This window comes from Lutjanus erythropterus, chromosome 6 (genome assembly GCF_056507025.1).
Source record: "Lutjanus erythropterus isolate fLutEry1 chromosome 6, fLutEry1.hap2, whole genome shotgun sequence".
NCBI lineage: Eukaryota > Metazoa > Chordata > Actinopteri > Lutjaniformes > Lutjanidae > Lutjanus > Lutjanus erythropterus.
In genome coordinates, this window is record NC_139322.1 from 20441123 (window position 1) to 20467050 (window position 25928).

Below are 25928 nucleotides of genomic sequence, written 5' to 3' on the forward strand. Positions count from 1 at the left end.
GGCCCTATTGTAGTGGTATATTTTTGTCATTGTTTGTTTTGTCTCTCGTTTCAGGCACTTCACTTCCTGCCCCTGTGTGTTTCCCTCCTGTGTGATCGCCTGCCCCACCCTGATTGGTTTCACCTGTCCCTCATTACCCCTCCTCCCTTGTGTATTTAGTCCTTGTGCCACCCTTTGTCTGTGCCAGTTCGTCTCTTTGTTTGTGAGTGTGTTCTGGCTCAACAGTTTTCTAGAGATATCCTACTTTTGGACCAGTTCTTGCTTTTTTGTTCCTGTTTTTGCCTGCTCTCTTTTTTCATTAAAACCCTGTGTGAGTCCTGCATCTGAGTCCTCCCTGTTGGCCTGCTGTGATAGTCATAATGTTCATCCAACATATGTCATTCAATACTGCTGCAGTGTTTCGTTTGGTACTTTCCCAAGTGGTTGCAATAAAGGGCTTGACAGCAATATATTGCATTCCGCAGGCAGGATTGCACTCAGCGTTGCATTCAGCCGGCAGGCTCACTAATTAGGCTCGCTATCAGGTCACCATTCAGACTATCTACTAGGTCAGTAATAAATCTTTTGTCTTTTAATTAATTTAAAAAAAAAATAAGAATAAATCATGCAAACCTAAGGGAAGCAGCAATCTGTCAAGATATGAATGACATTAAGGCCCGATAAGACAAAATTTGATACACGAATATGTTTGAACGAAGGCTAAAATGTTGAAAGTGGGAGGAGGCTCCTAGAGCCTCCAAAATAGTAACAGGGTGTGTTAAACCTCTTTCTTCAGTCTAACCCCGGGTTTGACTCATGCTTGTTGATTTTTCTACATAGAGAGATCAATAAACTTTGTGTGGCAGAACTTGTTGCTCCTCCAGTGATTTTTCCAGACTCTGTCTGATTCCCTTTTCCTTTGATGATTTGAACTTTGAAAATACAAGTGATAACAGTGGTTTTTTACTTAGGTTGTTAAGGTGTTGTGGCTCTAAGCCCAGACCCCACTGGCCTATTTTTCTGAGTCTTTTTGTCACAACACTATGTCTTTAAAATCTTTGTCTCTGTAGTTTCTTTTCCCTTTTATCATACAAAACATAGTTCTGTGACACAAGCACAGCATGCAGTTTATCTGCTCGTGAGCTTGCAGATGCCACATACTCAGTCCCACCTCGTGTGACTCTTGTAAGAGATATTTTTTGTTGTTTATTCATATTCATTTACTTCTTTGCTATTATTCATGCATAAATAACAAGTGTAATAAAACAAGCCAGCCTTATTTTTCTATTGTGAGGTCCAAAAGAAAAGGGTGTCTGTAACCAATAGTGAGAGGTATGGGAGGAATGCATGTGTACCCAACTCCCATGAAGATAGGAGAAAACGTAGCTGCCATTGTTTTCATAGAATAGTTGCTTTCATGGAAAGTACCAAGGCCATGAGATAATGGTGTCTTATCAACCTAGGTAGAAAGTGATGTTAGTGTGCTCCCTGGGACTAGCTCAGTTTTGTTGTATATTTTGTCGAATCGTGTGGTGGATGGTCTAACCCATCTGGCCCTGGTGAAGGTTCTCCTACCACACATGGAGGAGGAGCTGCACCCTCTTTAGATATAAATGGCTCATACTTAAACGAAAACACAGCTATTTTTATTTTAAATATTGTGATGGATAAGTAGCACTACAGGAAAAATGTATTTTTGCAATGAAGTGTACCTTTAAACATGTTTAATAGCACAGACAAACGGCTCTTGCAGCTCTCTTACAGCGACAAGTAGAGATAAGAAGCAAACACACTAACACAAAAGGCTTTTGGAAGCATGATAATCAAAAGAGGACCCCGTTACCAGTTTTTCTTCAGGTATTCTTTGGCCAAGGGTCTGGTCTGGTCTTGAACTCCAGTGTTGGCCTGTAATGTCCCGCGACTGGCAGCTCCATTCCACTGTTGATGGGCCCTGTGGGACCGCTGGTCTGTGACCTATGCAGAAAATTTAAAATTTAAAAAAATTAAAATCTATCTATCTATATTATAAAATATAAAACTACATAGAGCATTGATAAATGTCAATAACAATGACAAAGGGTGTATTATTTTCAGTACCTGTGACAAAATTTAAAAAACAAAAACATAATAAAACATTGCGTTAGATGTACGCTGCATTTCATTAGTCACTCAACATGCCCTCATTCACTGCCCCTAGGGGGAATCCCCACCACCATCATGAGTACTGAGTACATGAGTTTACCATGGTCAATGCATATCAATTAACATTTCATGCATGGAAAAAATGCTGTACTGCAAAAAATCATAAACCCGCAGTAATGACATTTCTGATAGTTATGACACGGATCACAAACAGACATTTCTAAAACAGGAACTGATAGTGTGTTAAAAAGTCATCAACTTACCGGGGATCATGTTTGGGAAACACTGAAAATTAATAGTATTCCATGCTGGCGCTAGTCATTATTAGTGGGTATTTTTGGCTTTTCTTCCACCTTGAATGACGCATTTTTTCCACTTCAAAGGTGGTTAATCACAGCTAGAGTAAAGTGACTTTAAAGGTCATGCTTCAACTATCATAATATTTGTGTCCTTGGCAGATATAAAAAAAAAACAACAGAGCACATTTTGCATTTTTTCTTTTCTCACACTTGACACCAAAAGGAACCTACAGAAATTGGTATGGTAAATTAGTCATTATTTTTATTATATAAAGTGTCCTTTTATGTGTGATTTTTTGCTATATCTCGCCAGATTTTGGACATTTAAACCTGCTGAATTTTAAAATTGAATATTGATCTAATACTAACTTTGAACATAAATGACACACAAACACAAATTTCAATGACATGTATCATGTGTTGCAAGAAATATTAGTATTTTATGCATGTTTTCATAAAAAGAACACCTGTCCCTCCCCTGGGAGCCAGAGGAGAGAGTAAGCTCCATGGAGGGAACTGACAATATAAGAAATCAAGGTCAACTTTTGTTTTTAAGAGTCTAGAGTTTAACTGTCATTTCCAAACAACTCGTATTTCCCTTGAATGTAAAAATAATATGATAATTAACATCTTATATTATGTATTTTGTGTATATTACATTAGTAATTAGTAGACATTAGTATGTTAACATATCAGCAGATATTTAAAAAAAAAGTGACAAAATGTCATTTCCACAACAGTCATTTTACATGAATATTGTGTTTTATATGACTAAAAATATTTTATCTTAAATTAAAAAGTTCAACAAAACACTTCATTAACTCTGTCCTTGACCATGAAGGAAGAAAGATAGCAAGAAAACCTCGGCCCACACGCAAGTTTGACAGATACAGAGTTCATGGGTTCTGCAGAGATACGCCAATATTGTATGTATTGTAAAATAGGGTTGTTCCGTTGAAAAGCTTGATTTCATTTAGTTTCACATACTGTTTTAAAAAGCAAATTTTAAATTCATTTTACCATCCATTTTAACTAACTTTAATTCAAAACCTAAGACGACAGGAGTTTTTTGTGGTGTAATGGAAATGACGACTACATCTTAATGTGACTTAGTAAAAGAAATTGTGTATTATTTAAATAATTTCAGCACAGCCACTGTCAGGAAGCGTTTCTACACAAGATAGAGAAAACTATTATATAAATACATTTCTCTAAATGATGTGTTTGATTTTCTAAAACTTTGCTGGCCAAATTTGCCCATAGTTGAAGAATTAAATTCAATAAATAAAACTGATATTATTAATAATTAGTTACTAATTATGACTAATTAATATTGTTATTCTAATTATTATTAGCTAGAATTGTTATGAAAAAAGGCAGACCATCAAGGGGGACAAGGGGGAAACTGTCCACTTGACATTGATCCAGATGAAGCAGTTAATGAAAGCCAAAAATTACATATTATTCTGCATGATCGCATCTCAAACGGTATAAATGCGGTCGCATAACACTAAAATAATACTAAAATAGGCGTAGGCTTTTAAAATAGAAAGTGGAAGTACATACCGGGTACTTGAAGAAAATATTGTCTCCGTCTTTTTCTATTTTGTTGAACAAATTCAGGCCATGGAGGACTGAGCCGAAACTGGGATAACTGGTCTCTGGATTCCTAAAATAAACACAAAAACATGAATTCATATTATTATTTAATATTATTAATATTAAATATTTGTAAAACTGTCAAACACACACAGAGGGAATGAAGACAACTCACCGGCTCTTGAACTTCTGGTTGTAAATTGCACTTAATTCATGTCTGTTTGTGATGAATGTTTGATTATTTTGCTCCAAATACTCAAAGAATTCGAGTCCAATCTGGTAGAATAAAGTCTCCCTTTTTCCCGCCATGATCAAAGATCGATAAGATCGAAGTTATTCTCACAATGAAATATCCATTCTGTTTGCCTGCATGGCGGATCAACGCTTCATTTCTCTTCACAGAGTTTAGTGAGACTTTCGTTCCTTTTAACTCCCTGAAAGTCCGCATGGGCGGTGTCGTGTCTGTCTGTACTGATCACCAACTCAACAACATGACAGTCGAGCGCGGGTATTTAAAGCAGGCGCACCCACGCAGCTGACAGAAACGAAAGTAGACAAAGTAGACAAAGTAGACGGGCCGGAACCATGAACATTTCATAAAGGTTTCGTAAAGGCTATTCCGGAAACTGCTCTTAACAGTTCCTTTTCCTTTTTTGTCGTCCAAAAAAAGCTAATTCTTTAATGTACATATGTATGGAAGCTCATTTGCGCCAGTAAGAGAAAAAAAAAAAACAATTTTATAGTTATAGGCAAACTATGAGATTTAAAAGTCGTAATTATAAGATAAAAAGTCATTTATGGGTTAAAAAGTCAAAATTATGAGATAAAAAGTAAATGAAGAACATATAAAAAGTAATTTGTAAGATAAAATGTCAAAAATATGAGATAAAAGTCAAAATATCAGATAAAAAGTCAAAATTATGAGATGAAACTCAACTATGACATAAAAAGTCAAAATTTTGTGATTAAAAATTCAAAAGGAAGAGATAAAAGTCATAATATGACATAAAAAGTCAAAATAATGTGATAGATAATTATGGCAGCCCTTTTTCAATTTTACTGGTGGAAATGGGCTGCCATGCATATGACACCAAACACCTTCAACTGACAAATTCATCAGCTCAGGCGTCTACTGCAGTGTCTGTTGTGTGTTGGCCTGGTTGCCATGGCAGGAACTGTGTTTCTGTTTTAAATGTATTAGACAACTTTAATGATGGTCCGTCTTTCATTATGACATTGAAGAGATACAGTATTTTTAGGGAATTTTATTGTTTGAATTATAGACTAATATTAGACATTAGACATTAGACAGACCTTTGTAATGTATTTGAAACAGTCTGAATTTGTAAAACAGCAATATTAGTCTATTTAGGATGTGGCTGAGTGTTAGTGGGATCAAATAACATAATCATGATCCCATAAACATCCAAGAATTGAACAAATCTAAAGTAAACTAAGGGAAAGCACCTTTTTTAAAGCTTTGTCTGAGGGGAGGCCCACAGTCTCAGCCTCTGCCCTAGAACAAAAGACCTCTAAAATATGAACAAGATTATAATGCATGCTGGTATATTAACATTTCTACTTTTTATAACAGAATGTGTGGTCAGTTGCAAACAGTTGAGTCACGCTGACACAATCAGGTATTTTTCCACTGCACTACACAGCGAGGTAAAGTGGTTAACCTGTAAGACATACTGGAAGTGTGCTGTCACAAACCACTCTGAGCACATGACGCCTGTAGCGCTTTACAGCTCACTGCGGCTTGTGCTATTCCACGAAGACATAACATGAAACGTTTTACAAGTAAAAAAAAAAAAAAATGTATGGACTCATATAAACCTAATCCTTCTAGATCATCAATTATGACTCACCATAAGTGTATGTGTGGTATGAAGCAGGAAATGTTTGGTTTGCATCAGCAGTACGCTAAACAGCTGTGATACGACCGTAAGCCGAAACCATGTAATACCTACAAGACACTGCTCACAGGAAGGTCTGTGGACTGTTTTACGTAATCAGTCTGGCAGTCTGGTTTTGAAAAACGTATTGTTTTTATGCCATTTAGGCCCATTGCACTGGAGAGGAGGCAAACATCTGTACAGCTGATATTTCCAAAGCTCTGCAACTCACACCAAAAACGAGGAAAACTATGTACTTTTGATTTTGAGGTGAACTGTGGTGAGGTGAACTACAAACAGGAACAGAGGGAAATTAAACTCCTGCTCCGGCCTGCTACCTAATCCCCTGCTGTGAGGCAGCCGTGGAAATAGTGGTGTCATACTGGTTTTGCATGGCGGGGCTGAGGCAGACCAGCCAGTGGAAAAACCCTTGTAGTAAGGTGCACAGATTTTAAATTGATTTATAAAAAGACAGCACTTGTATCAGATTTATACTCTGTATCAGCCAAACACCTGAATTGAGCTAACAAAATTGTATCAAGAGAGAAAACATCAGATTGGTGTGTCCCTACTAGCAAATATAACAGGTTCAGTTTATAGAAACTGCATACAGAGCCAAGCTGTGATGAAATCGCAAGGTTTGCCCAAATTGAAAAACCTCTTCATGTCCTTGATGTAATTCTTTTATCCATTTTTTTTTTTCAATTCTATTTGTTCAGGTGTGTAATTTGTTAAGTTCAAACAAATCTAGCTGTTTCGATGCCTGCCACGTGCTGGGGTCTCCTTGAAATCAGATGAACAAGCCTGTGTTTACATTTTCACAGGAAAATTTACAGTGAGTTGCACATTAACCAGTTAAAAAGATTAGATTTTTAATTTGAGATGATTTTATTCTTTACATCATAATTTGTGGTTACTATATAAAGATCTCCAATCATCAAAATATGAATACTTCTACGGTAAAGGCCTACAACTGTTCTTACATTCAAATATATTCATTTTAAAAAGTATTCATGCAGTGCTGCTGTAACAAGGCTGTTTCAGTAACAGAATTACTGCTGACAAATAATGGTACATTAGGTAGTATTACTGTAAGCATAGGGGATTCCCATGTGGCTGAAAATTCAGATTGAGTTTGTGATTCTGCTGTCCGACATATTTTGCATTAATGAAGTAGCAGAGTTTCTCATCTTTCGTTTAAAACCCAACTTGCTCCACACTGTTTGATGATGTTCGATGGTGCAACATCAGTTCTTTCACAGTCTGTTTGGAGGAAATAAACAGGAGAGAGTGGAGGGAAGGGGGAGCGCTTGTTTTTGTGAGTGAGACGGCTAGCAGAGGCGGGGGGAGAGAGAAAACAGAGGAAAGATGAAGTGACACTTCCTTGATGCCAAAAATGAAAAATATGCAGGTCCTGATGAGATATTTGATGATACGCTTGATATGCTTGTGCCGCATCCTTCACATTCAACTTTTTACTGACAGAAGCCGTCTGAACTGATACACTGATGCATGAGTGAATCGTTACACCCGTATATTGTACAGAAAAATTACATTCCAGACCTAAAATAAATCAAAATATCAACTAATTAAAACACTACACTTTAATCTGCTTAAGGGTCTCCACATTGATCCTCCCACCATCATAAGATGCAGCTGTGGTGTTCAGTACATTCAGAACCATAAAGATGAGAATGTTACCGCTTTGGTCTAATTCCAGGACAGTGGCTCTATGTCTGTAAGATCAAACACCGTAGCTCAAGAGAAAATGTTAATATTGACGCTTTTACAAACAGGAGCGGGATGTGTTGAACGAATGGATTTCGAAACACTTTGTAACCGTAACTGGTTTGGTTGTACTTGCAGTTTTAATTTCTTTGAAATTGGCCTTTTTGTCCCAAAGGTGAAACAAAGTCTTGCAGATACTTTCATTTATTTATTCTTTTTTAGAAACGCATTTACATTCATATTCAGACATGATTGGTAAAACTCTCCGATTAGCAAAAGGACAACTATTAACTATAAAAATCACACATCTCACCATGTGCCATGGTGTCTTGGATTTATATATTTTTTTTTTTCCAGTGTTCCAAGCAGCAGTTACATTACACTGATTTCCATATCGCATGAAAAGCAAGTTATTTTTTACATTATTTTTACAACAGCAAAACCCCCACACTGAAATAACCAGCATGTGCCAAATGATCTAAACTATTTCCAGCTCTGGTTTGGATATTTGTAGTTTAGACATTTACTGCACTTCCATTTTATGTTTTCAAATAGCTTGATTTTTTTAGATTTTCTTCAGAGAATGCTAAACAGTCAAAATAGATCAGAATTTTTTTTAATTTGTTTAACATAAATGAAAAACAGCTGTGTTGAGTCATCATGATTTAAAAATAGGTTGGATACTTCAGACGGTTGGTTGTAGTTCATCAACAAATCTTCATAAAACTACATGATTCTAACAGAGCAGTGAAAATTGAGCAAAGTCAAAAACTGTTAAAAATTTAAATAAAAAACCTGACAGTCACATTTTTTGCTACATTGCGCAAAATGTTGTTGTGACAGAAATCAGCCAGCAACAATGTCCTTTCCTATGCCCACAGGGCTGGCATAGGACCACCACACTGTATATTTGATTGGAAAAAACTCTGTTGTAGTAAGGAAAAAAATCACTCAGGCAATCATGGAAAGAAGAGATCACTGGAGATGGAACAGGCTCAGTAGAAAACCATGTAAACTTGAGTCCAGCCAGGCACAGACTGAAGAACAGTGAAGAAATCCCCTCAACTTATACCATTCTGGGGCTCCTAGGAGTCCCCTCCTACCTTATATTTTTTACGTTCACCCAAAACATATTGGTGTATCACTATCTGGACCTCTGGGTGCTTTCCACACTCAATCCGCCCATCACTGTCTGCCACCAATATCTTTGCGTCATATGTTTTTTAAAATTCGTGATAAATGACTTCCAGTTGTTATTTGACAACGTCACCACTCAGCTTGAGACACGACTCTTATTGGTGTTCACATGAAGAGGCACCCACACATTCTCCCCATGATCTCCTCATAAGTGTCAACACATGTCAGCTGCTGCTTGTTTAAGGGCATTGGAATTAATCCTATGGCGCCCTATGCAATGCAGCTTGGGAAGATTTTTACCACTACAATGTGAGTCTTAAAATTTAAGATTTAAGCCTCCAAATCATTTGCTGTGATCTTTAAAGGGCAAAAGGAGCGTTTGAAAGTGCAGTCCACTGAGGTAGCTGAAGACAAACTGTCTGCTCAAAACACAAATCAGCTGCCTGTCCTTCATTGTCTTTGGTCAAGTTCATATAGCTGACATTAAGAAAACAATAATCTGACACTAAAGAGATATTTTGGAATGTTATTTTTGTCTTGTGCATATTGGCTGTGCAGTGTTTCCCCTCAACATTTGCCCATCTTTGGTTTTATATAGTTAACATTATAAGATATATTATGCTCGTTTTCAGGTTCATACTTTTTTTGGGGCTGATAATAAAATAGGTTTACAGACTTTAATGTAAAAAAAAAAAAAAGGCCATTGATGCAGCACATTTATTCACCCTGTTTCAGCTGTCTTTGCTCCTGTCCCACCTACTGAAAAACTTAGTCTGCTCTGATTGGTCAGCTTCCTGCCTTGGGGCGCCGGCACTGCCCACTGTGATTCGCTAGGTATTCAGTGGGTGGGACGGTCACCTATATAAAGGTGGTGCTAAGCCCACTGTCATGCGATGAGGGGAGGCAAACACACATTTTCTGAAAGGGGAGAAGGTAAAAAAAAAAGACTACTGTGTACTTTTAAGTGCTATTAAGCCCTTTTTGAAAATTTTGAGTGCAAAAACCACTGTCATGAATCTTTTCTTTGAAGGATCTAGTGAAGAAAAGGGAAGGAAGGATGGAAGTTTGGTCTCTCCTTTCCCTCACAGGTCGTTCCTCCACTCTGGGTCCAAGAGCTGCTGGACAACACTCTCTGCAGTCTCCACTGGCAAGAAAATCACAAGTTTAACATCGGCTCAAAAGTTTTAAAAGCATTTTGAAGGGGTACTAATGGAAAATAAATATATGCTTCTGTCACCTGTGGCCTCAATGCTGATGTAGAGGGCAGCGAGTCTCACCACCACATCCTCGTCTTCCTCTGCTTGACTGAAACCAGTGTAGCCTCCTTCATCTCGACAGTACTGGATGAACCTGCAGAAGAGCAGGGAGGGAGAGAACAACAAAAATGTTAACAGGGACTGCTCTCTTGGATTGAATATTTGATTTAAATGTTAATGCTGACAGATGAGAGCTAGCCATGCGACACGTACCGGCCCCAGGTAGGATCTGTGTTGAGCACTCTGGGGTTTCCCACCACAATCAGCAGGGCTTTAGCTCGAGTCACAGCCACATTGAATCTCTGAACAAGAAAAGTGTGTGTCAGAATGATGTTTAGTGCATACTTGCACAGTATACATACATATGTCTATGTTGTATACCTTCTCATTCTTGACAAATCCGAGGTTGAACTGTTTGTCTATCTCTACATAATTGGGGCTGCTCCGAACTGTAGACACCATGATCACTCTCCTCTCCTGACCTTGGAACTCTTCCACTGATCCAACCTGATACACACATATACATATATATAAACACTTAAAACACCGCTTCTGCTGTGTGTTTTACATTACACAAGTGTGAAATGTTTAGTTACCTTAAGGGCGTTCATGTCCTTAAACTTAAAGTCTTTGCCAACTTTGTCCAGGGCCTTACGGATTTTCTGCACCTGTGTAACACCCAGAAAAATCAGCTCCATCTTTTAATCCACATATTACTATTACTATTTCCACTTCAACAGGTTTGTAATTCTATTTTGTAGAGGTATTCTGTGTGTGTTGAACTTAATAAATTCTGACCTGTTTCCTGTAGGGTGCAATGATGCCTATGTCACTGGGTGAGATGGTAGCCAGGCCCTTCCTGCCATGTGTCTGCAGCAGTTTCCTCACATAGTCCATCAGCACCTCCACCTCTGCTACGTTGAAGAATGAAGGACTGCTGGCCTCACGCTCGTCAACACCGGTCACACCATGGAAGATCACCGGGAAGTCCTGAGAGAAATGCAACACATAATTTATATTTCAGAACAGAAATAATATTAAAGAAAATACTTTAGGTTTTTAGATATTATTTAGAGAAGTTCTTTTGAATACTGTGCTGCTGTGAGGTGAATAAACATCAAGCTGGGATAAATAAAAAGTGTACCACAGTTCACATTAATAATGTGTTAATGCAAATTCCTTTTAACGCAACTAATTGTTTTTATGCGCAATTAACGCACATTCTATGTTATACTGGCCTGACCAATAGTTCTCTGAGAGAGGGAGAGGGAGGGAGGGAGGGAGAGAGGGAGAGGGAGGGAGAGGGAGGGAGGGAGGGAGAGAGAGAGAGAGAGAGAGAGAGAGAGAGAGAGAGAGAGAGAGAGAGAGAGAGAGAGAGAGAGAGAATGTGAATATGGACAGATGTGTGGACTTGATATAAAAACTTTTTATGACATTGAATCATAATGTTACTGTACACTTCTGTGGTGCATGATCTTTTTACTCCAAGTCCGATTTGTGTACGTTTAAATATTTACTTATTTCATGATGACTGATCACAACTGCGAGTGACGAGAGACGAGCTGCAGAGAGGAGGGAGGGGGATTCTGCCATACAAAGTTTATTGATCCGCTAATATAACAAAATCAACAAACTTGGGCCAATCCCAGGATTAGACTGATGAATACCCGTCAATGCACCTTGTGAGATACTATTTGGAGGCTCTGAAGAGTCTCCTCCTCTCACCCGAACATAACTGTGTATCATTTTCTTTATCCTTCAGCATTTCCCTTCGGTCTTTTACACAAAGAAAGTCTACTTCCCTTAGGTCCATGTGAATTAATTAACTATTTTTAAAAAAATCAAATATCACATAAATTTCCCAACAATTATCCCCTAGCAGTTGACTTCTGGGTGTGCCACATGATTGTGAATATCCTTCTGAGTGACATACCCCTAAGGAAAATACCATGAAGAGTATGCCAAATTTGGCACTACATGGTGAATACCATGATGAAAAATATGCCACTACAGCATCTGGGTCTTTTCAGGAGGGTGCCTGATGTTTTCAGGTGGAAAACACTCTGGACACAGGACCTTATAATACCACTGCTCCATCATTAATGCTCTAATTACAGCAAGAGTAGATCTAACTATAATGAAGTTTGTGTGCTCTATTAAATTAATGTATTGCTTAGACGTATTCATACTGACTTGAAGGAGAAATGCATAATTTCATATATTTACTGATAATCTGTCTGTCATCTGATCTGTAGACAGATGATCAAATGTATTAAATGATATATGTGCAAGTGTGACCCTCTCTGCTTTATATGGACAGACTTGGAGTAAATAAAAGGTAAATATAAAAACATAATTCAAAGTGGTCAGAAGGCTTACTTTCATATATTTTTAAGTACAACAGGTTGTTGGTGTGGGATGAAATTGGTGTATAAAAGCAGAATGAAGAAGAAGCACAAAGAAAAACACTTTTCCCTCCTCCACGCACAACGCACCGATCTACAGGATCTATGTAATGCACAGTGCCATTTAATATAGTGATTTGATTGGTCAGCAGGCAGTGCTTTATCCATATTGACCTCTAAATCTAGAACATAACCTGCTCCAGAACAGCTTAGATGTTCAGCGTACGTTACCATGGCGATGTACCCCTGTAAGAAGTGAACCAGAAACCTCGAGTTAATTCTGAAAGTCCTCCATAACCACAAATCCTGCTTCGTAATTCAGGCCCCAGGTCTACTAGTCACACATGCACACATGCACGCAGACATGCACATGTGCAGATTGCAAAGACTTAATCAAGTCTCTTTGATTTCTGAATGATCAGTGTGTACATGCATGTGCGTATGGTGAAAGAAGAATCTTTACCTTCTTCGGGAGGTGTTCCCATCTGCAGTAGGAGTTGCGCAAAATTTCATCTGCGCTAACCTGCAGCTCTCCGTCGTAGAAAAGCTCGTTGGGAATCTTCAGGATAGCAGGGTGGGACCTGAAAACGACAAACACAGATGAAAACAGATTTTAAAAAAATGCGGAAATTCAAATACATTATTTCTGTCAACAACCATCTCTTCTACCACACCTGTAGTTGTGCAGCAGTTTGGTGACAAAGCGCTTGTTGAATCCGCCCTCGTTCTTCTGGTACAGAGGGAAATCACTCATCATGCGCTCCAAGAGGGACATTCCTGCAGACGGGAGAGCCTTTTAACTCCAGTAATACATACAGGACAATGTTTTCAAGTTTAAGGTTTGTGTGTAACAAAAGCCGAATTGCAGAACATCATTCACCCAAGCTAAGTTGTTATAAACAGGACAATGTATATGTGAGCGTGTCTGTACTCACCCATGCCGTATTTTAGTGCAAAAGGAGATCGGAGGATGGGTCCAAGCTGCTTGGGATCTCCAGCAAGAACAACCTGACCAGTCTCTGCATGGAGCAGCCCTTTGTTCCACAGATAAAAAAAACACAGTCAACCAACACATAAAACAAGTTTAATACAGTTACAGAAAACACACTGCTGTTTGTTTTCTTTACCTGCCAGTGGGACTAAACATTCAGTCTCCACAGCATGTCCTGCCTCATCCACAAAAATGTGTGTGAAATGACCTTCAGGGATGTTTCCTGTGACCAGTCTGCAGAGATCAGAGGGCACAGACATATTAGCAAACTTACTCTCACAGGTCGTCTGTAGTATTGACTCAAAGTATTTTAGATGGCAGAGAATAAAAAAATAATGTCAATAGTGTAGTATGCAACAGCTAAATACATCTTTTTTATAATGCAATGCAGGTGAGCAAACTTCACTACCTTCCAGCAGTTAGCAGGGTGGTGACTATGATTTTGTACTCCATCAGCTTCTCTTTTGCAGGAAAAACATAACACTCCCCCACCAGGTTAGAGCATGCCTGTGAAAAAAATGTATAATGAAATAAATTGGTCTTTGTTGGCAGGTCCTGACACTGTTACAAAACTGTATCTTGATAAGATTGCATTTTAGATAATTGCTCTGATTCTTATTAAAACTTTGCAGTAATTATTATTATTGTTAGCTTAGCTATAACTCAACCAAGAATAATGTTAGCCACCTACTAACTGCAATGTCAACAAACTTTGTCTCACGCACATTTGTTTGCTGACAGCACATGAAGTCAATGTCAACAATCTCCTTCTGAAAACATCCATTAGACCATCTTCTGCTTTAATATTTTGTTTATTTTGGTGATAAGCTGTTGTCAATTTGAAATCAATCAAATAAAATTTGTTGACATGTTTGCAATGTGGAAAGTTTGATGTCATCATGTGACAAGTTATGAGCGTTTTCATTAGCTGTTGCATGAAACTCGTTTCACAAAGTCGAGAGTTTTGCAACTGTTGCTACTGAGTTTCAGACAAGTTTCAAGTGTGTTGCAGAGCCCATGCATCTCATTAAGTTTCAAGTTTCAACAAACCAGTGTTGCATGAAGATATTACCATGTAAAGCTAGCCTTATGTGACATCATCAGAGCTGCTGTGTTAGGAGGCTGTGACATGAGGTTCAGTTCAGTTTTTCTCTTCTGTTGTGGCTGACATCAAGACAATGGTGTTTCTCCTCTTCTAGTTTTGCTATTCACCTATATTGCCTTTGTTTGCTGCTGCGTGTAAATATTCAAAGGTGAGTGTGCTGATATTTACAATTAGAATACGTGTGATTATTTCGTATCTCTGCACCTATTTCTCTGCCAGTAATATCTCTAAAGTATAAGCATTGTGGGAGCTTGTATGCCAGCGGTAAATTGGTAGTCGATACACTCTGATCAGTAGTTACAGTCTTTACCTGCATATGAGCATATGTCCTAAATTATAGTTTGTTTGAGATACTGGTACTTACAGACCACGTTTGAACAAATCAACCTAAATGAGAAAATTTGTTTCTGCTCTATAGTGTGTTCTTTAATTGGACAACACATCTGTATTATGATCCAACTCTAACCACCTGAGTCCCTAGACATCCCATCTCTTTTTCAAGTATTGTAGCAAGAAAGCAAATTAACAGGTAGAGATAATTTAAGTGTGACCAATTGAATGAATTTGTGACATTTAACTTCTGCATCAAAGAAATGCTTCACATCCAAAACAAACATCATGCATTAAATGCACCAGCACTGACCTTCAGTTGTTCAGGGACACTTTTTGGATCCCGGCTGCTGGCGTACATGCGGAACACTTTATGCTCGTCCACGTGGTCCAGAATCTTCTTGCAGAGCAGATCCGCAGCGCTGTTGGATGGAGCACAGGCCAGGATGTGGCAGAAGGGCTGGGTCTTCTCTATCTGCTTGATGGCCTCCACCAGAGTCACAGTTTTGCCTAAACAGAAAAGAGGTGGATGGTAGGATAACAAGGTCAAACCTCGACTGCTTAAACAGTGACGACCAAGACAAAGTAATATGCTGGTATTTGCTGTACCTGTTCCAGGCGGGCCAAACACCAGGTAAGGGGCAGGTTTGGATGAACCAGCTACAATATGCTGTACAGCCTGATATTGCTCTAGGTTTCTCTCCAGCTTTGAGTCAAAGAGCCTATTGAGAGGAAGATAGTAGAGGTACGATGTCAGCGGTACAGAGTCAGCAGTTATGTTGACATGTACAGTGTGTGATGTGGATGTTGAGCCAATGCTGTTAGAATAACTTGATTTATCTTGTAATGAGAAACTTTTTTCAAATTACTAGAAGGTTTTTTTTACTGGGATCATCAAATAAAACGATAATAAAATACAGATAATGAGAGAAAAAAAAGATAAATGTGTCAGGAGAGGTCAGGAAGTCACAGGCTTCACTCACAGATAGCTGATATCAATAATGTCATGGGTCACAAACCATGGCTACAACAAGCCTGTCCCAGCATGTTCATTATTTTTGGTGTGCTACTTGGAGTGTTCCTGTGTTTGGTTGTGTTTTTTCTCTCTTGGCCACATTTTCTAAATGCTACACTTTGTTTTCAGTTTGTGAAGATGTTTTCTTAAGTTGCAGTATGCTGAGGTCATACAGTCATTGCTGCATAAATCTGCAGACATATTTACATGTATGTTTGTATGTTTATATATACATTCATCCATAGCATTAGTTGACTTGTGCTATCATACGTACAGCTTAATAATTTCCATTATTCATTCATATGTAGAAGGAGGGACATTGCACGTCTCTCCTGTACAATACCCAGGCAACACATGGTACTTTGTAGGTCAAAAAAGAAACATGTCATGTATACACTAGCGTGCCTAACCTGAGACGGGGAAGCTCAGCTTGCTGAGAGGGGAAGGTGGGTGCAGAAGGGAACAACACCTCTTTCAGTCCGTATGTGGTTGCCAGCTCTGCTGCTCTGTGCTGAATACGCACAGTAAGGCGGTTGACAGTGAACTCAACATGAAACTTCATGTTCTCTACAAAGTGATCCAGCAATCTGAAACAAAAAGACAAACTTTGTAAATCTTGGATTCTAACAAACATGTTAAATATGAGTCAATATTTTTAGTTTTTAATTATTGTCCGTTACTTTAATGTCATGAACTTACTCTGAGCTGAAGCCTAGTTTGACACTGTCCAGCTGCACACTGTGGACGTAGCCGCGATACTTGACCTTCTTCTCTCCTGCAGGATACGCCAACAGCGCATCCCCTCGTAGCACAGACGGGCGGTTCTCAGACACACCGGGTACCTGGCAGGTGAATATGTTGTTAGTGTACCGGCTGTGTACAAATGTGAAACCACAAGGGATTATTGTGACATTTAAAAATAATTCATTAAACTTGAGCAACTGTCTGTTTTTATGTCTGATAGATATTCCCTGATGTAAAAGAGACCAGAGGCAGGAGTGAATATCAGAATGTCTTTTAAATGAAACATATACAATCATGTCATCACTAAGACTTGCTTCATATGGCCAATGCCAGTGTTATTTGTTGTCTGTGATGATACCTATTAATGATATGTACTCTGCTATTTAGGTAAATAGCTAGTGAAAATCATCTGGAAATGAAGAAGTCACAGAATAAGTGACTGTTTGAGTGGATGAGTGAGCACATATTAACCTCCAGAACGAGAAGTTTCTTGTTGAGTGGGTCTCTGGTCATAATGGCCTCTTTTCTGTCATTGTTGGGGATGTTGTATCTCTTGATGTCCACCTCCATCTGTTGCTCCTCCAGATATAGCAGCAGCTGAAACTTCTCGGAGTAGTTCTCCCAGCTCAAGGGACTTTCCAGCAAGGCTCTTCTGAATAGAGCAGAGGAAATGAAACACATTTTATGGTATTGTATATAATGTAGAAACGAACCTGAGTTGTTATATCATTAATTTATGTTTTTGGTCTGTGTTCACACTAATTCCTCAAGAAACTGCATATATTACAGACCCAACTTCCAAAAAAGTTAGGACATTGTGTAAAATGTCAACTTTTATTCAATTGAATAAAGTACAAAGACAAGATAATTAATGTTCAAACTGAAAAACTTCATTGTTCCTTTATATACACTCATTCTGAATCTGATGCCTGCAAAATTCAGAATGAGTGTTTATTTTATTTTTTGGGGCATTTTATGCCTTTTAATGACAGGACAGCTGAAGATGTGACAGGAAATGGGGCGAGAGAGTGGGGGAATGACACGCAGCAATGGGCCATGGGCGGGAGTCGAACCCACGGCCGCTGCAGAGGACTCACGGCCTCCGTACATGGGGCGCTGAACATTAAATATCCTGTATTTGTACTGTATTCAAGTGAACACAGGTCAAAAAGTTAATATATATAAATAATTGCATTTTTTGGAACTGGGGCTTATACTAAACTGCCTTCCCAATTAAATGCAATTGCTGCCTTAATTATGTTTAGAGGCAACGTTTTTTTGTGACTGGAGAGCTACATTTATCTAGCACACCAGAGTCTCTGCGAGGCAGCTGGTGTGGACAGTAGGCATACAACACACAGGACTTTGACATCTCAGACCCGGGTTCACATCTTGAGTTTTGTCTATAACAGCAGTCACTACAAGTGGATACTGTATTTCAAGAAAAGATTTTGGTGTTATCAAAACATAACTAAATTTACCTTGTATCGGCGTAGAAAGTTGACTTCTTCAGCGACTGGATGAGCTGGTTCACAAATGGTGGTATTCGATACTGTTTTAGTTCAACCACATTTTTTAGTTGCATCACTGACAGCCTGGTAAGACAAAATGGAAAAGGTTGGACCCATCACCAGGAGACATTTCAATTATTACGTTTGCTGCATATTTAACAGTGTCTTGAGTGATCAATAATACCCTTCAGGATGTTGTCCATCCACAATTGTGCACTCCCATTCAGGGGTCCAGGCAGGGAGGGAACGAGGTTTGTAGGGCGCTATAGGTGCCAGCTCCCGTCCTAAGGCAGTTATACACTGAGCCTCAATAAAGCGCACAATGTAGAACGCAGTGGAGGTCTGCAGGTCTGGTTTGAATTCAAACGCCAGTGTAGCTGGATAATAACCAACCAAAGTGCAGGAGAAAAGAACCTGGACTTCATATCTGTGACCTGAGAAAAGAATAGAACAGGTAATAATATTCACTGTAGTCACAGTGGTTTATTATGTCCATAAATTCTCTTTCAACTAAGCAAATATGGCATCATGATATTTAAATTACCTGGCTCTAGACACAGTGGGTTTGTCTTGGTCACTTTGTGCACATCTGTCAGAGCAAAGTACTTAAGCCAGTGCAGCGGGGTGTAGTAGGTGAAATACACAGGTTCTGTTCCAGTGTTTTCCACTATCAGATTTACCGCATACTGTTTCAAAAAGAAAAAAAAAACACAGCTCCACATTTGTATCATGACAACAAAGGGTCCATCTGATTTAGGAGATGATCGTCAGAGAACGCTGCAGTTTTTATAACATTAATACCTCACATTCATCCACACTCAAGCAAAGTTTCCCATTCTCAAACTGATGGTCAGAGCTGATGCGGATACCATTTTTGTCAGAGATGAACTGAGCCCTGTGGGTGCAAGAAGAGCAAAGGTTATGATATCCTGTATTCAAGGCAGCTGAGTGGTGTGTGTGTGACTCTGAATATCACCATTAAATCACAGAGTCAAATTTCAAATTTCAAATGTGCTCTCTCATACATATATGCAGGGTGATGATGAGGAGGGCTGCAGTGAGTGCAAGGCCAATGACGGAAGTAAAACCGTATCATTCACAACTTTGTGGACTGCTGTTGTTAGCATGCTAGCCGTCCTAGCTTCTGCAATTCATGCTTTCAACTCAACCCTCCCAATTTCCTATTCCATCTGCTTTTTTGTGCAATAAATACATTGTGCAATAATGCTTTAACTCGGGTACACTGGTATCAATACTGCATTCATAGTACACTTCAGCTAACATTGTTATTGGTAACATTCTTGCATTTTAACATGATTACTTATTGACCCATTTTCTGTTTTGTTTATGATTATTCATTTGTTAATTTTCTATGCGTATATATTTCTATTCTCAGTTAGAGTGTAATCTAACCTAATCTCTCACTGGAATCAGTAATCAATCAATCAATAAAATATTTCTGATTCCGATTTTTTGCCACAAGTGAAGCCTGCTGTTAATTCAGAGTTAGATCCTTTGCCTTTTCTTTTTTGACCTTGTTGATTGTAAGCCTCTGCACACCCACATGAGTGTTTTCAGTTTTTTCAGGCTCAAGACTGTGTGGGAGTGTAGACTGCAACTGATTGTTAGTTTTCTTTTACCGGTTAAGGTGAGATAAATCACACATTTATCATCTTATTGGTAGATGAGGTTTGTGACCTAATTAATCCCCATCAAAGCTCCAAACCACTTTTAACCTGAGTACAGATTTAATCAGTCCGAATCAGTGAAAACACCTGAGTGGGTGTACAGAGGTTTTAAATTACTTTTGCTTATTGTCTATGAAGTTCAAACACACTTGAGGTTTCTCTTTCTCTTCTCTTTTCTTTGTTTGACACTACAGGCAAACTGCTCTCGCAGCACTTTTGTAGTGAGATAAATAGTGTTGTGAGAGAAGCACTGATAAAAACAACCCCACTTTGACAAAAGACTTTTGGTAGCATGATAATCAAAAGAGGACACTGTTACCTGTTTGTCTTCAGTTTGTCCATTAGATGACTGGCCAGTCTCCTCCGGGCTCTAACTCCTGTCTCTGCTTCATCTCCAGAGGTGAAAGCCTGTACTGACCCGGGACTGGCAGCTCCACTCTGAGAAGGTTCTGGCTGTCGGCCCCTGTGTGAATGCCACTGGTCCACATAAAGAGCTCTGACCTGTGCAGAAGATCACTTCATGTCAGTTATTTATTTTATTGGCAGCAGTGGGCTGACCTGTTTTTCAAGGTACTTAATCTGCATAGAAATATTTAAATGCATATAAATATACCAGCAAGCACTGTTCAAAAGGGATTTGTCTTAGAGTGGATATTTTGTTCCCGAGAAAGTGACACCACCCTGTTCTAACACAAACAATTATTTTTCAAGTCATTTGGTGATTTTGGCAAAGCCATTGCTTTTGAACTGACACATTTCTGTGGTTGGTTCAAAACATTAAATCTCTGAAAATGTTTAAAGCTCCTGAAAACTCCACCATAATAGTTTTATTTATTTATTTTGTTTTGGAACCAAGATTTAAAAAAGATAGTTTTGTGTTAACACTTAACATTGTGTCACTGACCTGTGATGCAAAGTGACATCACTGTTGCATGTGATCACCAGTCTAACAGACTCATGACCACACCTACCTAATAATTTTTTACAGTGGTCAGATGTGTAATAGACTTTAACCCCTAAATTAGAGCCACTAAACTCTAGGATTATATTTTTAAATGACAGTTACACACAGAGCAACATTAAGGCTCCATCCATCATACAGTAATTGTTTCATGTGATTGACAAGATGTCATTTAATTATGTAATTTAGTGTTTCTAAATGTTAAAACTGAAACACTGTATATTGTATGAGACACTGTGCCACCAAATAACTTCATCCAAGTTATACAAAACCCAAACAGAAAAGTTGATGAAAGCCAAAGATATGCACAACTAATTTGTTATTTTGCACAGACTTCATTCTCTGCACTTAAGTTAAACATAACAGTCCAACTTTTTAAGTAGAATAATTGACGGCACCAGGTAGAGACAGAGGGAACCAAGAGTTTCATCGCATAGATAACTTGTTTATTTCTGAATGTCAATAAAACTTTTGGATTGGTGACTCTCGATTCTGCATGATCACATCTCAAATGCGGCAGCATAACACTGAAATAATACCGAGATAGACTTAGGTTCTTAAAATACAATGTGGAAGTGCATACCGAGGAGTTGAAGCGAATATTGTCTCTTCGTCTTGTTATTTTGTTAAACACTTTAAGGCCATGAAGCACCGAACCGAAGTTTGGATCTTTGGTCCCTGGAATTCTTAAGTCAGCACAAAAACACAAATTAATTACGGAAATATAATAAAATTGTCAAGTTTAGATTCACATCTTCTATATAATGAAGGATAACTCACCTTCTCCTGAACTCAGTGTTGTAAATGTCTCTTAGTTCAAGTCTGTCTGTGATGGATGCTCGATCACTCTCTTCCAAAAACTCAAAGAAGTCCAGTCCAATCTGGCAGAGCCAAGATAACCTCTTATTATTAACCATGATGAAAGTCTGATATGATCGAAGTTACTCAAAAAACATAAATACACCTGGGTTGTTCGTCTAGATAGGGATAAATAGCTCATCAACACACGAGATATATTTGCGTCTCAGAGCAAATCCCGAAGCGTTGCAGTTCCTTTCTTACTCCCGGACAGTCCACGCGGGCGGTGTCTCTCTATCCTGACACTGTGCAGAGCTGCGACACTGAAACAGGTATAGCTCGGATGTTTATAGCAGGCGCACCCACGCAGTTTGTCAGCCCGGAGAAACGAAACTTAACGAGTTGGAACTGGAACAAAGCGAAACTGTAAACAAACGAGGCTATAAAGACTTTAATAATATTTGATAAGTATGAGTCAGTCAGTCATATGCTACTGCTGCTTAATAACTTAATATGTCTTTACGCGACTAATAATTTAGTGTAAAACATGTCTTCAGGAGTTCTGTAATTGACCAATCAGAGATACAGGAGCTAGCTACATTATTGCTGCCGACTGATAATAATAATAATAAGAAATAAAATAATAATAATAATAATAATGTTAAATTTGAAGCTGGATCAACACATAGGACAAACCCACAACAAACCCAGAGTGTGTGTAAGGACATCCACTGCTTAACTTTTGTCACTGATTCAACCCTAAAAACTTAAACAGTTAAGCATGAATAGAAACAGTACTTGGTGAATGTAACATGCTTCCATTTATTTAAAAAAATCTACTAAGCTTTATATTAAGTAAACTATTACAGTAAAAAAATATTTAAAGAAATTTAGCTGAGTCGACACATCTATTCTCATGAACATATATGTCGTTGCGGCTTGTTTCATGAATTATTCTCTTATATATTCTTCCAAAAGTCTTTTGACTTTAAATTACAAGTTGAATGAAAGCACTGTACAAAGTTCAATCAAACGGGGCTTTAGGAGAGATGGATTACACCAGACCAGCAGTATGGAAGCATTTTATGGTTTTTGTTTTGTTTTGTTTTTTCTGGTCATCACTCACTAATATTGTTTTGGGAGATTCTGCAACACTGTTTTCCTGTGAAACTCCAGCAGTGTTTTGTGGACTAAAAAAACTAAACCTGACCATCAGTCAGTATGAGCATGAGTAGCTAATGACTGAATTTTCATTTTGGGGTGAACTATCCCTCTAAGCTTACTGAACATATTTTCAACTGAATTAGTATCAAGTTTTTTTGATGAGAAAAGTTTCTTTGTCTTGAAATATTAAAAAATTACTTCAACTTGTCTTTTAAAATTCAGCCAACTTAAAATTGTTAGGGAGCCCAGATATTAACTTTCTAAGGTTAAAACAAATATAAGTATATATGTTACAGTGTTTAGTTCAAAGAAAATATGACTTGGTAAAGAATGGGTGAAGATTATCAAAAGAGGGAGCCATTTGGAAATGATCTACGTGCTTTCACAATGATACATCAGTAAATGGGCCCACAGATAAAAGTGCCAGTGCTGGCATCAAAACTAGGCTTATCATCCTGGATGAGCTCTAAGTGGTAGGAAGACTTTTAATTTAATAAAATGCAGTGTACAGAAAAGTCTTAAGCCCTGATTTGAACTGAGAGTTGGAGCAGAGCCCCAGTTTTCTGGGAGTTTGCTCCTGATACGTGTTGCATAAAAACTGACAGTTACTTCTCCATATTTAGTTTTGACTCTGGTGACAGAAAGCAGACCTGCTCCAGACAATGTGAGTGAGAGAGGTCATAGTGTAGTCAGTTCTTTAGCACACAGGAACCCGGTGTATAGATGAGAACTGGACTAATGTGATCCACAGTCCTGGACATTATGAGGACTCTAACAGCATCATTCTGAGAGTTTAGAGAGACCCGTAAAGACACTGTGAAAGTTAGGCTGATCAGTAGGATTTGTCTGAACTCTTTGTAAATGCACCAGAAAGCCAGTTTATTGTCATGTCTCATTCCTAGGATGTCAAATACCAACGTTTTGGGTTGATAAAAGTATCCTGAGCACAGCAAAATAATGAGAATTAACAGGCAGAGGCAGGTTTTCTGCACATTTATCCACCACCAACAATTTTAGTGGGCCATAACAGAAAGGAGTTATGTTTCAGAGTCAAATCTTTTTTCAGGAAAATGTTGCACATTATGTCTTTAAAATAGCCTGGACTGTTTTCAATTCCAGGGACTTAAGCTGAGCACTGACTGTTTCTTCTTTGGCTCCAAAACAATTATTTCAGTTTCAACTTTTGAAACCTTTTTTTAAAACCTTGATTAAGTGAAGAAAACTCTGGCACCTACTTAGTGCTTGAATGGGACCATAGTCAGCTGGTGACAAAGCAGTCTCTGTCCTTCAAATAGGCTTTGCTGACCAGCTCTTTTATCTGGTCAGTGAACTCCACAAGGGTAGAGGGTGACAGAAGAGGATGGTGACCCAGACTGGTGAAGAAGGTGAATCCTCATAAGAGTTAGTTGGCATGTGAGGTGGAGAATCTCTCTCTTGTCTCTAAAGTCCCTCATGTTTTAAACTCTCATCAGGTGGAGGGCTGAGGTGGCTCAAGGTTTCTGGTGTGTTTTGTCATGTCACATGTCTTTGTTATGTCTTGTCATTGTTTTGTTTCCTCTTGTCCTCGGCAGAGGAACAGATAGATGATGCAGGAAGGTAAAATAGGGTAGAGGCGAGGCAAAGGCAAAGTCCATCTGCCTTAAAAAAAATGTCTGCAGTCCCAGAAAAACGAAAGTTTTAAATGTCATTAAAGTGCACTGAGTGGAAGTTACATGCAGTTGAAAGCCAGAATCTCAGTGCCAACAGTCTCTCAACTCCTCTTCTTACTGGTAGTATTCAAACAGCTAAACGTGTGTACAATAGATCAGTCTAGTTTCAGTACCTCCTGTTGCTGTTTCACAATTTCATTGATATGTTGTGCACTATGATGTTTTTCAGTTAGGTGTGAAAGCAGTATTGGTGTTCTTAATGTCTTCTACATCTTACAGCAAGATCACAAAAAAAAGCAGGGTGTGAAGTCTAATCACTGGCTTTTCCTGCAGCCTTCTGCTTTCAGAATTACTCTCAGTATCCTGCTGTATGAAGATCAGAGGTTATTCATATCACCTGAAAGAAATTCTCGGTAATGCAGCAGCAATACTACAAATCTGTTTTGTGAGGAAGGTTTGTTGCTTGTTCACCCTATCACAACTGTCCACGGCTGTGTCTGAGCACAGGGGTTGATGAGGGGCTTTGCCTGCATTGTAAATGATTTGTGCAAAGAGAGTTCCAGAGAGAAGTAACATCTGCAGATTTATATCGTCTGTGCTTCACTTCTCTGGTGCAGTAGTCAGGCAAGAAGTCACATATTATGCAGCAAAGGAGGACTCACACACACAGAGAACAAAGACGGTTCAGACTTAAGTCTTGATTCTAGAGATTTTTAATATTAGATTCATTGTAGGGCAGTACAGACAGTGCAAACTGTGCAAAAGTACATAGAGTGCAAAAGTTTCAGTCCATGTTGGACTTTCCTCAACAAAAGCAAAAGAGAAGAAAGTCCAATATCGACTGAAACATTTGTTCTGTATGTGCAAGTCTTCCTTCAATGCATATGGCATTTATTGTCTGACAGGTAGCCCTTGTGTTTCTTAGCAGGCTTACAACTGCAGCCATCAGCAGACCTAAAATCCTACCTCTTTCTGATTATTCCAACAATTATATGGGTAATACTACAGCCCTAGAGAGTTTCTTATACAAATATTTATTGACCCAAGTGCAGTTTCTACAGTCAGTCCAGGTAGTGAAATGAAAATGAAACTTTCTACTTGACTGTAGTTTCTTAGTAATCCATAAAGTCAATCAGTTTTTATGTCAGTTGCTAGCAGGTGTCAGTTATTGCTATTATGCAAACAGGTGTTCTTTTTCATATTGTCTTGGGAGACACGATAATCACACACAATTCCCATTTTCACTTCCTCATTAATTTCAGTGTATTTGAATTGTAATTAATGTATTTGATGATGTCTGTACATTTGTTAGAAATGGAACAGGAAACCTATCTCTCTAATTTTAATTCAAAACATTTATAGAATTGAAATAAAATATGATAAATGTACAGTTCTGCTTTGTGTCTGTCCTGAGTATAAAAGACATTATGGCTGCACACTTAGTTCTTGCTTTCTCATTCAGTTCTTTATTCTTACTTTTTATGTTAAATCCTGGAGCTGAAGATGAGGATGTGAAGTCTTGTTGTTCC

At 38.5% G+C, this 25928-nt stretch overlaps 1 protein-coding gene and 1 long non-coding RNA gene across 2 annotated transcripts; both read right to left on the reverse strand.

The window, feature by feature from the left end:
- Positions 1-1821: 1821 nt before the first annotated feature.
- Positions 1822-4363, reverse strand: LOC146325208 (uncharacterized). Its single transcript, XR_014770711.1, has 3 exons — positions 4195-4363; positions 3987-4089; positions 1822-1953 (listed from the first exon to the last, which is right to left on the reverse strand). It is a non-coding gene; the product is annotated as an uncharacterized LOC146325208 (long non-coding RNA).
- Positions 4364-9694: 5331 nt separating this feature from the next.
- LOC146325209 (putative helicase mov-10-B.2) lies at positions 9695-21903 on the reverse strand. The gene is made up of 23 exons (XM_084721083.1): positions 21569-21903; positions 21372-21474; positions 20147-20328; positions 18941-19034; positions 18684-18825; positions 18324-18573; positions 18110-18223; positions 17100-17280; positions 16584-16726; positions 16295-16471; positions 15479-15591; positions 15183-15379; positions 13844-13941; positions 13571-13668; positions 13379-13477; positions 13118-13220; positions 12907-13024; positions 10837-11028; positions 10635-10706; positions 10420-10545; positions 10252-10340; positions 10020-10132; positions 9695-9926 (listed from the first exon to the last, which is right to left on the reverse strand). Exons 1-23 carry the CDS (start codon positions 21703-21705, stop codon positions 9865-9867), a joined length of 3003 nt encoding a protein of 1000 aa, XP_084577209.1. The 5' UTR covers positions 21706-21903; the 3' UTR covers positions 9695-9864.
- Positions 21904-25928: the final 4025 nt, after the last annotated feature.